Here is a 14192-nt window from a genome sequence, read left to right as displayed (position 1 = left end):
CTGCTTCCCTTGCCACCCCGCCAGACCAAGGACATGCAGGCGCGCACACACAGAACGGCTGCTGTGACAAGGGACGAGCGGACTCCCAGACTCTCTCCTCTGTGTGGTCTTTTAGAGAATTTTTGTTTTGGATTTGGGGAAGCCTGCTTTCCAATGTTAGGCTGCATACCTTTAAGTACACCCAGACACATATGTGTGTATGAGTACCCACACGTATAAAATATGTAAGTCCATGTGTGCATGTGTATATATGTGACATGTGTGTACATGGAATTCTGTAGGGCTGGCCCCCACACCTAAGAGTTTAAAATAAAAGCAGTTTTAAAAGATTTAAAAAAAAGAAACTAATTACATGGTAATTAGATTTTCTTACTTCCCACTCAGCCTCCCTCTTACCACCATTAACCACAAATGGTGCCGTCACCTTTTACTGACTCAGTAACTACAGAAACAATTGCATTACGTATTCCTGGTCACACTGAATTCTAGGTTTTGGTGGGGTTTTTCATGCCTCTCTTCCAGACCTCATCATATATTCTAGCACTCTCTACAATGCTTAGCATATACATGTTTTAATAAACATATTTTACTCAATTTTGCATGGTATACTTAATTTTCTAAGGAAAGGGAACGCTATGCCAAATTTAAGAATAAATCACCAAAAGGATTTTCTATGGGCAAGTGATTATCATGAGGCAGAACCAACACTGTTTTGCTTTGTTGTACGAATTTGAGGCTCAGAGTATTTGTGAACCGATGGTGGTGGCAGAAGACAAAATCCATTTATGTTGCTTTGCAGGGTACAAGAAGGGCAGGCACAAAGAAAGGGAGTGAAGAACACCATTGGAACCTAGTAGACACTAATTCTTTTCATCTCCACTTAAAATTAATGTGAAATTCATGCTGCATTAAAGAGAAAAAACACAAGTACTACTCTCATAGATGATAAAAATAGCAGCCAAAGATTACAGAACTTTGGTTGTGTTTTTCAGGGGTCTAATTTGCCAATTAAAAAAAATAAGATTCTTCAAGTCATTGTAAAATACAGAAAGCAAAGAGGCCCAAACCAAACTGGTGGTTGGTCCTGTGGGAGCCGTGCTGTCTGTACCGACTCAGCCACCTTCCATCACGGCTGTCTGCCTGGAGCAGACGGCAGAGTCACCCGGTGTGCACGTAACCCGACGTCTCAGGCACGGCGAAGAGCAAACAGCACTCTGATCAGCAACTTTTATACTGTGATTATGTTCCATTTAAGAAAGGGAGGGAAACCATAAAGTTAACTTAAAAAATTACACACAGGTGTTTGAAAAAGTTGGGCCTTAAGACAACTTAGAAAATACTGCCTTTTATTACAAAGTCAGGAAGTCTGCTGTGTCCTTATGAAGTCCACTGGGGTGGGGAGGGTAGGGGAAGAGGCAGGTGGTATGAACTGCAGAATTCTAAACCACCGACCAACCCTTGCTGGTAAGGAGGTCACAGAACGCAGGATTTACCCTCGATGAGGAACTACAGAGCAGAAATGCCCTAGAAACTAAAATGCTAGCAGTCCAGGCTACCACACTGTAGGTTTCCCTCATTAATCTGCAGCATGAGGTGAGAAAGACAATGTTTTCAACACTGTGCCTTGGAAATTTACAGGCACTTTGATAACTCTGGTTGGCTGCTGCTTCTGTTACCATGGAAACAGACTGCTAAAAATGGGGCATGTTTCTTTAAACTGATCATACCTTCACACAAATTCCCTTCTCCTTTTTGTCAAAAGTTGGAATGAATTTAAAGTGTGCTTCTCGTGGCATAACCACGTGATGTCAAGCCAGGGGACTGGTGCAGGCAGAAAGATACACACATACACACTTAAAAAATCACATTTGGTTAAAAAGTAGTGAAAATAAAGTACACAGTGGGATAAATGCAAGTATAGCACAAATAAATAACACTCCACAAGCAAAATTATCCACTTAATTGCCTGACCACCAGCAATGTAAAGAGGTTAAAACAATACTTGATTTTTTTGACAATTTTTAATCTGTAAGAACATGCTGGTTCTACACCTGACCTTCTACATTTCTTACCCTGTATGATTCCAAAACAAGCTAATATTTATTTTTATTATTTTGGGGGCAATCATAAATTCTACATTCTACCACTCTATTAGAATTCCAATGTGCAGCTATAGGCAGGGGCGCTCATGGGTTCAAGCTCTCTCCTAATTCCTCTAAAATGGGAAAATGTGTGCTGTATAAAAGATTTTGAAATGTCTCAATGTAAATTCCTAAGGGAGGCTCCCTGAAGAAAAGGGCAACTAACAATGAAACAGGAAAATAACAATGTTTTTTACTTCTAATTTTTCCCAGAATAGTAAACACATGCTACTCTCTCGAGGTCATTCATCCTGGCTCAGTATCTCGGTCCTTCTTCCCGTTTTGTGGATTCAGGAGTGGGACTCTCTCTCTCTCTCTCTCTTTCACACACACACACACACACACACACACACACACATACACGCGCGCGCGCACACATGCATGTCTACATACAGACCTTCATGTTTATACCTAGGTGTGTGCACACACACACGCCCATCTTCCCCTTAAACATAGAGAGAACCCAAACTGTTGTTACTTGTGTGCTATTCTAATATAGCAGCCATGCATGATGATGCAGGTGGAAGGATGGGTTACAGCTGTTTAGGCCAATGGGGTGGGGGGTGGGGTGGGCGGGGAGAGGCATTTGGGAGAGAATAGCAGGAGGGAGAGAGAAGTACCCACATGCTTCTGAGACAGAGGCAGGACCTCATTCAGTAAAGTGGGCCAGAGTGGGTGGGGAGGGATCAGCTACAGGTCTATCTTTACTTGAGTAAAGATTTCTACAAAAACTCTATTTCAGGAAGGGTGGTACCCACGGTGAAACAGTGCTGTGGACAATGAAATATTTTTTTGAGGTAGAGTTTGGTAATAGGATTTGGTGATGAGGAGGCGGTCAAGGAAGGGGTCGAGGATTACTCTCATTTAGGTTCCTGGTGTGGGTCAATGGGTAGAGAGATGCCATTCACTGGAGGATATGTCTCACAAAAGTATTATACTACGGGGCCCACTGGAGATGTCAGTGGTGTAGATGACTTACAGGTCTGGAGCACAAGAGACAGGCCTGGCCCTCACACTTTGTAATCCTCACTCATTTAGACCAAAGCTACATGGTTTTCTGCTATAGCATCTTTACGTGTGTGCATATTTTAACTCCTCTGTTATCACTGCTATGGCTTAAAGAGGTTTACAACTTCTGTCATGATGCTCTGTAGAAACACTCAAGTTTTGCCAAATGAAATTATTTCTAATAAACTAAATTATATAATTTCATCTCAAAAGTAGCATGTGCCCATTTAAAAAGAAAACATTGAATTATGTCTGGGAAGAGGAATCTTTTACCTCTTCCTTCACACCTATATGTTATTTAAACTTATTGTATGTACCATACATTACTTTTTAAATTTATCTTTAAAAAACATTAATTTAGTGATATCTCACTTGTATAACACTTTCAATTATGGTAGAACACTGGCAGGGGACAAAGAAAGAAGTAATTTCCAGATAAATAAGAATAGATGTTGCAAAATTCGTGTGCTTTACTTAGAAGGCTTTGTGGTGTGCTTTATTTCAATTGCCTATTTCTCAGTCTATGGCTCAATACATTGTAGTTGAATCAACAACAGAATCAGGATTCCACTATTACATTTTGTTAATTTGTTGCTTACTTTAAAGAAGATCAGAAGCAGCAAATCAGAAGAGGGAGAGCAACTGGAAGTAGCAGATGACAAAAATCAAACAAGAATTAAGAGTTCTAGTAATCTAGTAATGATCTAGGGATCATTCTATGCATGGGCGAATTATTTTATATACCTGAATAGTGCCTAAAGGCACCGATACATTATTTTTTGGGCTAGCCATTAATTTCTAATTAAATTATAAATTGTACCTGAAGGTAATAGTTCAAATTATACTGTTTAAGAAGGCAGGGAGGGGGGTATAATACTCTTTAAAGACTTGTTGCATAATAATAATGTGTCTATGAGAAGCAGGACTCTGGGGGTGAGGTATTAAAATGATCCAAACAATGATTCTATCTTCAAGAAATACTATGGTCTGATAATGAACATAGTACAGCTATATACCATAATGGCAAAAGGTGAAATGTCTTAAAGTAATGCAGAGAAATTTATCAGGAATATACAGGAAAGAAGAAATTATTTTTAGCTGACAGGATCAAGTGACTTTCTTCAGCAAATGGCATGGGGATTAGGTTTAAAGAGACTCTGGACCTGCAAAACTGGGGTGAGAGAAACACTGTGAGCAAAGGCATGGAGGAGGGAAGTGTGGAGAAGTGCTGTTCAATATAACTTTCTGCAGTGAAGGAAATGATTTATAATCAACACCGCTCAGTACAGTAGCCACTAACCACACAGGGCTTCTGATTAGATGAAATGTGGCTCATCGCATGTAATTAAGGGGCTGAGTTTTTGAAAATTGTATTTCATTTTATTTCATTTTATTTTAAATTTAAATTTAAACAGCCACATGTGGCCAAAGGACAGCAAAGATAGAGTATGCATGAGATAATTTCCATCACTTAAAAAAGTTTTGGTGCTTCGATAAAGGTATTTATTTAATCTATTTCCCCAGATTGGATTACTCAGAATATACCAGACAAAGGTGCACTTTTTTTTCATAAATGGGTCTATTACAGCCACGCCCTAGTGCACCACATTAACCTACTACACTGTCTATAGGCAACGTACCACAAACTTTCACATACTTTATCTCAACTGTTATTAACCAGCCTGTGCCAGATTGGGAGTGTGGGCCCCCAAATCTGTAACTCCTACCTCCACGCCTACAATCGAGCCGCACAATGAAAGAAGCCCAGATGCCCAAGTCACTTCTTGGAGGACAGCTGACTAAGACAGCTGTCCAATCTACCTTGGGCTATATTTTGATCAAGAAATCACTTTAATTGGTTAAAAAACACTTGAGTTTGGGGGTTGTTAGAGCAGTTAGTTTAGTCCAGGTAGTTCATACACAACCCCGTTTTCTTTCAGTGGTATTTCCTTTTTACCACAGAGAGCTCTGTACATTGAACATCAGTTTTCCTTTACATCTATTTGCTACCATTTTGTCTTGATAAATATGGAACATGAGTAGCTGGTAGCATTGGCATTATGATTCGTTATCTTAATGACTCTTATCAAGCCATTTATCTGAATTGTCATCTCAATTTATCTGAGTTTCTCTGAAAATTTCATAATTATTAATTCTTAAGTTGTGGAGTCAGTGATTTGTAATATCCTTCTTTAGCTGTAGAATCAGAAATTAAATTTATATCTCATCCATGCTGAATATTATTTGAAAATGTTCTAACCCTTTTGTGGCTTAGTCAAAAGTTGAGATTCCCTACTGCTGCTTTGACAAAAGAAACTAGTCTAAGGAAAATTCCCTATTTTGAATTTGATCAGAATTCATGTCATTTATTGCTATTGTCACCTAAAGCAAAAAATAATTAAATTCTCCAACTACACACATAGGTTGATATTTATCAAAAGTTAGCATTAACAAAACTGTGAGGCGTTATGCTTTATTATCCAAATGATTCTCTGGCATGTGATGACAACTACTTATAGGCAGTAGACACAAACATTTTCAACAGGTATTACTAAATTTTTTTCTTAAGATATCATATAAACTCTTGAAATCTATGATTATTTGCTTGCAAAGTCTATTATCCCCCCAGTACTAATTTCAGCTAACTAATACTCTCAGGAATAGCAAGAATTTTTAAATATCCTAATATAAGCAAGAACTAGACCAACTACTTGAGAAACAGAGTGGACTTCCAGCCCCTAGAGTAGATACATGTTAGAAACACCAGTGAGATAAGCTGTGTCTCTGATTAGAACTAAATGGACCCAAGGTTGTCCTTCCTCATTACCCAGACACTGTGACCCAGACATTACAAATAATCCCAAAGGTTGTTCTTCCAAAAAAACAAACAAAAACAAAAATCAACTTTGCCAAAAATGAATGGAAAACCAAACACAGTTGATGTGAAATATAATATTTTGTGTCTCTTAACAGATAAGGTACAAACCATTAGACATTACTAATAGTCACTTACATATTTGCCTATTATGACAAAACAGCATAGAATCTAACTAGACTCTAGGGTGTTTTAGTGTTTTAACAACTGCAGCCAACTTGCGTGGATTAATAAAACTGACCTCTGACCCCGTGCTTAAAAGCAGATGAAGTTCTACAGTGTCCTGTCCCTTGTTTTACTCTACGAGTTTGCAAAGCTGACCATTGATTTTCATCTGTAGGCAGTGACTGTGAAAACTGAATTTCACGAGTTCAATCTTGCATAGGAACCAAGGTGTTTTCATAATACTCCAAATAATAAAGTAGTTTTCTTCAAAATTTCTCTCATTTTTTCTGTTCTAAGTAAACCCAGGTTTAATCTTCTTTCACTAACAGATCACCCCCAGTCTCTTCTGTTATTTTTTAAACCCTCAGCTCTATCTGTACCAGAAAATGAGTGGAAATACAGTCTGTTGAGATAGAAAGCAAAACCCAGTTCAGTGCAACTGTGGTAAGATAGATGAATTTTTATCATCCAGTCATTTCTGTGGAGTGTTTTAAAATATGAAAGTTCTTTCCCCTTACCTCTTTATGCCCATGAATTTACATGACACTAAAATATAGAATACTTGTATGTTTTGTCAATATACATAGGATCTCAAAAATTTAATTTTAAATAGAAGAGGAAAATAATTAAGGGTTAAAAAACCAAATAAGAAGAGGGATGGTAAGCTGGCATTAAACCAGGTACTTCATAAAAACACTATGAAGTACATACATTTTCTCCTCACTGTATACAACTTGTCCAGGGTCACAGAGCTAGAAAATGGTATGTCTGGGATTTGATCTCAAGTATACGTCTCACTTGAGAATCCATGCTTTTGCTCTTTTGACACTACACTATTGCACGTGTATAAACGGAAAGCATAGTCGCGATTGTTAGGGAAACAATCTATGCATTATGTAATCATCTCAACTCTACTTTGCTGTTCCTGTTGATAATTCCCCTATATCCTGTTTTTGTATTTTGAATCCTTGCTTTCTATGCTCCTTTATCATATTCTGCTGTTGTGACATTTAAAAATTTTTCCTATTCCATTTTCCTCTACTTTCTCAGTTTTTCAAATAGCACAAAAATTGTTTTATCTTTAAAATTTCTTTCTCACAAAAATTGTTTTAAATTTAAGGTAGTAATAGTAGCTTAACACTTGAACTTGACGTAAATGATGCACAGATAATTCTTAGCTTTTTTTTTTTTTAAGTGAATGATTTAAAAATTTTTAAGGTCCCCTCAGTGAATCTCCAGAATGTGTCCTGAAAGCTCCACCAGTACTGCCTCTGTAACAACCTGTGGGAAGGTCCGCTGTGCACAGGCAGAGGCGACCCCATTGTCTGGTGCCTGGCAACAGCTATTTATACCTCCCTGTGTGTCGTTTGCTTCCATCTACATGTTTTTTCTACTCACACTCAAAACTAGCTCAACTCTAGCAAGTCCACCTATTGTTTCTTATTATCTTTTAAATCTGTTACAACTTGTCATGCTTATATTCTAAATGAGGGGGAAAAGGAGGAATATTCTTTTGGAAGAAGCTCAAACTTCTGCTTAGGTGGATAACTCTACCTTTACTCTCTGGGTCTCTATAAGATGAGCAAGAGCGAGTGGAGAGATGAGGGGGTGGCTCATGGTATGAGCTGAAAGCAGATAAAATGCAAAAGACGTTATTGTGGGGTTTTGCTTCCCAAAGAACATTAGAAAATCAAATTTAAAATTAAGCAAGTATTGAGAGAGGTGATCTTCGTAGCTCAAATTTAGGAAAAACTTATTCTGTGTAGATCCTGAATTTCTTACGCCATAGCCCTTGATCTCCAGCTGCTACAGTAGAGCACAGGGTGCCCTGGTCTTGTCACACTCAGCATGCCAGGACACAGGACAGCAATGCCCATCCATTCCTTGGGCCATTTCCTTAAACTAATCAGAGAGGTACCTCTGCAGTGGCCACTAACAATAATTAACAATATTCTTAGGCTTATTCTTTGCTTTGTTATGAAACCACATAACTATGCAATGTGTATTTAAAAACAAAACAATGCAGTATGCACTATAATCAATTAAACCAATTGTTTTGAGATATAATTGAGAAAGATAGCTACCTTCCTTGTTTTAAACAATAAAAGCCATAAACATGTTAATTGGAAAAAATTAATTTTCCTGGAATCATGTGTTTGTAAATTTAAAAGAAGCAGTGTTCTGAATAATACTGAAAAAGAAATGGCCCCTCCTGGAGTGGGGAGAAGGACAAAAAATTGGAGAACATGAGAGAACGTACAAAATGAACCTGGAAAGATTTTAGTGAAGTGAGGACTGGCTTCCTAAATCCCCTGATGGTATTAATTACTGCAAAATCCCTAGAGTTCTATCGGTTAATGAATTTTTAGAGAGAGCTACCAAGAACAGCATTAAGCTTTCATTTCAAAGAACTCAGACCGTGTAAGATACAGCAGGAAACAGAGAGAGACACGGCACAGTATTCAGACAAACACGCTCAGCCTGGTTGATGGGAATAGGAATTTGGCAGTTTTGGCCCTGTCCAAAGAAACACTGACCTTCCTTGAGACTTTTCTGGTTGCTCCCCTCAAGGCATTCCTTTTCTTTCAATGGCTCGAAATTCCCAGCAGTTAAAATCTCTGGGAACCCCTGTTGCTGCTTCTTGGAGCTATCGATCATGATGAGAGGCTTCTGGAGAGAGGCAGCATCAAGCAGGAGAAGAGCTCAATTTGCCGAACAGCAGAGGCTGGTGCTCAAAATACTCTGGTCCCTGGGTCCTGGGAGCCTCCTCACAATACCCCAATCACCAGTGGGCAATTATGTCTTTAAGCAGCTGAAGGCACCCATCAATCAGCCTTCAGTTCCCAGCCTGACCTGCACAGACACTCATGCCGCTGGAAGCCCTAAACTCTCTCCCACATTGGGAGGCAGAGCCTTGGAGGTTCGGTGATGCTGAAATCCCACCCCTTTTCCCAGCCAGCCCCTTTCCTTTGCCATTCCAGCTTCCCCCGTGCTGGGCACTTCAATCTGCAGTTTGATGGTCCAAATCATCTGACAAACACTGAGTCAAGCTGTTAAAAATAAATCCTCTAGTTGTTAAAAGAGAAGACGTTGCTGATACCTAAGACGACAAATTGCTGCCTGTGGTCTCTCTAGCTCTCTATAAACACAGCCGCAGTCTGTGGAAATACTTTCTATCAGCCAGACAAGCACATTCATTACTCATTAAGTTCTGCAGCTAAACAAACGGCAGTTCAGGGCATCTGATGGAAGCAGGTCTTATCTCAGCAGAGGCACTGTGCTGAATAAACATGCTACTAGCCTATCTGGATAAAAACAGAGGTATTGCACGACCAAAGTTCTTTTGTGCTGTGCTTTTTACTGTGTCTGGCTCTTCCTGGCAAAGCAGTGCTCTTTGTAGCAGGGACATGTACTGTCATTGCAGCTTTCTGCCTCGCCAGTTCAGACCTGAGCAGCACTTTTCCTCTGTGCCGCTAGTCGGCTGAGAGAGTTAACATCGCCATGATGGTTCTAAGGAAAAATCTCTTCCCCTGTACTAAAAGGAGAGACACTGAAAGCTTCTATTTTATAATGTTCAACCCATGACCAGCCCAAGTTTAATTTCCCCATGCACCCTCAACCACGGGCACCTCTTCTGCAGGTCACAGATTGCTGTCCAGACTACACACAAGGGATGCTGCTCGAAGGAAATCTCTAGGGATGGCAGTCCCAGGAACATGTGGAGTCAAGCCTGTTTTTGTATGCTCTAAGCATATAGCCAACTGTAACTGTAGCCAAAAGAATCTAATTTTTTAATGACTCAAAGTATGCTCCTTTGCAGAGAGCTCCTATAAAGCCCATTAGGGGTTGTAAGGGCAGTAGACTGAATCCTCTTCCATGAGGAATGTTTTGTTCACGTTTTCATAACCAACATCTAGCAGAGTGCCAGGAATATTAGTTGTCAATAAATACGCGTTGCATGATTGAGTGAACGAATTAAAGCAGAAGAAAGTGCAACAGGAAAACTTCCTTTAATAATACTCAAGAGTTCTAAAGAAGTCCTACATCAATGACCAAGAAGCACTAATTTTAGACGAACAACTACATGTTCTCTAAAGGAGCACATTTTCTCTTTAAAAGAAAACACTTTGACATGTTCCTTCTGTGGGATAAAGCAAGGCTTACATTTTTAGAGCCAGAAAAGTCAATACTCTCTTCACCATTTAAACACAGATGGGAACTAGATGAAGTCTATCCTTTGTCCCCAGTTTCAAGGCTGCTGTGCACTAAACCCGTGCTGTTCTAGAAAGATAGTTATCTATCCTTCTCCAGCGTCTCTTGAGAATGGGATTACACAACACATGGCATGTCTCTTGTCAACTGAAATTCCTTCTGAAGCAATTTAAGCCCGTCGTTGGTAGTCTAAACCTCTGTAGGAACAAACAGGCACAATAAGCTTATCACACTCCTCAAAACTGCCCTCAGATGCTCTGCTACTTTTCTGATCCTAAGACCTTTATTCTTCTAAATTAACTGTTCCTGCACCTTTAAAGGAGTACGAAAAATAACCATCATTTTTTGAAGACATTCTTTAGGGTGGTCATTTTATTTTAAGTTTTACAAAGTTTATCTCATTTAACCCAACAGTCCTTGTGATCTCTAAGATTATTTGTACATTATAGACATTTTACAGACCAAGACCAAAGTTACAAAGCTAGTAAGTGGCAGGTCTGGAATTTAACAAATCTGAGTTCTCCAAAGCCCAAGTCTTTTTTTTGTTGTTGTTGCATTGCAATGACTTCTGTCTTTTAAAACATGCTCTATTTCCAGGCTTTAGTTGGATCTTGGGACAAGTTTAACAGCAGAGGACATAACTTTGATGGCCTAGTAATTCTCTTCCTGGAGGGGGAGAGGGAAGCCAACATAATCATACAAGAAGGCTTTTATGAAAGCATTTTAAATTCTCCTGAAATAATAAAGCAGAAGACACCTTTATTCAGTACTTACAATGTGCCACAGTCTAAGTGTTTTTCATATGTTATGTCATTTATTCTGTTGACCCATGAGTTCAACATTATTATCCTGATTTACAGATGATAAAACTGGGGCCTAGAAAAATACAGGTTACATTTTATAAGTGGTGGCCAGAATTACAAACAGAAAGCTTTGCTCCAGGGCTTACATTCGTAATTACCTTGCGAAATGATAAAAAAAAAATAAACCCCACCCTGGCTGGTATGGCTCACTTGGTTGGAGCATCATCCCGAAAATGGAAGGGTCGTGGGTTTGATTCCCAGTCAGGGTAAATAGCCAGATTGCGGGTTCAATTCCTGGGTCAGGGTGCCTGTGAGAAGGCAGCTAATTGATGTTTCTCCCTCCCTCTCTCTTTCTCTGAAAGCAATGAAAAAAAAAAATGTCCTCAAGTGAAAATGAAAAAGAAAAAGTAAACAGAAAACAATAAACTCCAACAATCTCTTTTTCAGGATGTTGTTCTTTAAATCCTGACCAAATGATTTTAGGCCACAAGTTTAGAGACCCGAGTACATACAAGCTACACCAGAAACTTTAAAATTCTTCACTGGTTTTGTGTTGTGTGTATGTATAGCACATGTGCTGAATGTGTTAAAAAACAAAACTTCTCTTTTAAAAATCCTCTGTAAATTTACTGTTTTTGTATCTGATAAATATCAAAACTCTCAATAATGAACACATTGTCCAGTTGCAGGTTTATATCAAAAGTCTTGTCTCTGTAGTTTTGAAAGAATATAATTTCTTTAGTGGTGAATACGCCTGGCAGAGCATTTATTTTGCTATTTTTAAAGATTTAAGCCCTGGCCATTGTGGCTCAGTTGGTTAAAGCGTCGTCCCGGGGACTGAAGGGTCGCAGGTTTGATTCCTGGTCAGGGCACATTCTCAGGTTGTGGGTTCGATTTCCTGTCAGGGCTTGTACGAGAGGGTAACCACTCCATGTTTCTCTCTCACATCGATGTTTTTTTCTCCCTCTCTCCCTCTCTCTCAAAGCAATGAAAAAAATGTCCTTGGGTGAGGATAAAAAAAATGGAAATAATTTCAGGTTCACAGAACATTTTTTCCCTTAAACCATCTGTAGGTGGGCTCTGACATGATACCTCTCTATCTTCAGTGGTTAATTCCTACAAACAAGGACAATCTCATACAACCATAACATAACCATCAATATCAGGCAATTAACATTGATATGTCACTGCCATCTCATCCACAGACTCCATTCGAGCTCCACCAACTGTCTCGACAACAGCAGCAAAAGGATCCAAACCAGGATCATGTATGGCACTGAACTGTTGAGTCTCTTTAGTTACCTTCCCTTCTGTCTTTCTGGACTTTTCTTTCCTCGAATTTGGAAGATGATAGGCATGTTATTTTGTAGCATTACCCTCAATCTGAGTTTGTCTGATGTGTCTTAATGATTAGATTTAGGTATGGCAGAAATATTTTTGGCAGGAATACCATAGAAGTAATGATGTGTTCTTTGTATCCTATTAGGTGGTGCAAAAATTCCATTTGTCTCATAACTGATAATGATTATTTTGATTAATTAAGGTGGTAGTGGCCAGGTTTCTTCATTGTAAAACTTTACCTCTTTGTAATTATTTTGTGGGGCTGAATTATTACTCTGATGACTGCCAAATGGTGATTTTAAAACTGCTATCATCCCTTCCACAGTTACTAGTGGCACATCCTACTATAAGAAAAATAATTTTCTTTATCTGGTTTATGGTATCTATTTATGTTAGCAGGTACTTATGGATTTCTATTTTATTTAATTGGTTATAACACATTTCTATCATCATTTATTTTGATGCTAATTATTCCAGATTTGGCCAGTGGGTACAACTTCGAGGTTGGTTTCAGTTTCTAATTATCACGACCCTGTGTGCTTTGAGTGCTCTCTCACTTTCTGGACAAAACGTCCCAGGCTTACCTTATATGCCTCCTGCTCTGATGAGAAACCAAGATTTGAATGTGAGGTATGCTCACAGCTATTAGGGTGTCACTACTCCCTTCTCAGACTTTTCTGTAGGTTTAGTTAGGAAATAATCTGTGAGTTCATTTGTATGTATGTGTGCAAACACACACACATCTCTACATACTGATAGGTGTAAAATACAGATCTATATTTAAATATATACATCTACATTTACCTATGTATACTGAAAACCATGAGTTCACCCTGATGCCTCCAATTCTGATCCAATATCACAGAATCACTCTAATTTTCTCTCTTTTCTATATTTGTAACCCTCTTCTATAACAAGAACCTTGTTTTCCATGGTTTCTGCCACCCCACTCATGAATACCCTGTTCACCCCATTGGCACTGCTGTAGCCAAAACCTATGCAGATGTCTCCCCATCCTACGCAGCTCTGAAGCCCTATACTAGGTCACCTCCCCCACTCCCACAGAACAGCTGCCTTGCTTGGCCCCACATAATGTCTTTTGGATTCAATAAGGAACAAAGGACGGAAGGAGACTTGCATTCTCCCTGAGTCAGAGAAGCCCACAGTTGTTATATGAACTGCTTTCCAGCGGGCCTGCCCTTGCTCCTTACTATATGTGCTACATCACCTTCAGTGTCATTGGCTCTGTTGTCATGAGTGACATTTAACTTCAAGTGATAGGTGATTAAAGTCACTTTGGCTATGATAAATTTGCTCCCACAGGGTTTGTGTGTATGCAAACTCAAAAGAGCTGTTTTGGTGTGAAAGTGAGTAGCATAAATCAAGTCAATTTTCTCACTACAGATATTTAATAAGCGTGAGAAAAACTGTATGGCTCAGAGACTAGGAACAAACCAAAAAAGGCTTCAGGGAATCAGAACAGAAACAAACTAGGCTCAAGGGACCTACACTAAAAACTTGGCAGAGTCAATATATGTTTATAAAACCGGTGATAAAAAAGATTATTGCTGTGATGATGCTGGATTTCAATAAGGAAAAACCTCAGAATATCACCAAATAGGAAATGTTCACCAATGTAAAAACTTT

General features: G+C 39.0%; 1 protein-coding gene across 7 annotated transcripts in view; it reads right to left on the bottom strand.

Annotated features, from left to right (window-relative positions):
• The window catches only part of MRTFB (myocardin related transcription factor B), a 293387-nt gene that overhangs the window by 79650 nt on the left and 199545 nt on the right, over window positions 1-14192 (bottom strand). The window contains exon 1 of one of the 7 annotated variants that reach the window (XM_024571370.4): window positions 8727-9593. The exons of the other annotated variants lie outside the window; for them this stretch is intronic. Within the exon in view, the coding sequence (XP_024427138.1) occupies window positions 8727-8847 (121 nt within the window). The 5' untranslated portion in view covers window positions 8848-9593. Of the gene's footprint in view, window positions 1-8726; window positions 9594-14192 lie in introns of those variants that run through there. 7 annotated transcript variants of the gene reach the window in all.

The sequence above is a fragment of the Desmodus rotundus genome, chromosome 1 (genome assembly GCF_022682495.2).
Source record: "Desmodus rotundus isolate HL8 chromosome 1, HLdesRot8A.1, whole genome shotgun sequence".
Classification (NCBI taxonomy): Eukaryota; Metazoa; Chordata; class Mammalia; order Chiroptera; family Phyllostomidae; genus Desmodus; species Desmodus rotundus.
This window is presented reverse-complemented; position numbering and strand designations above follow the sequence as displayed.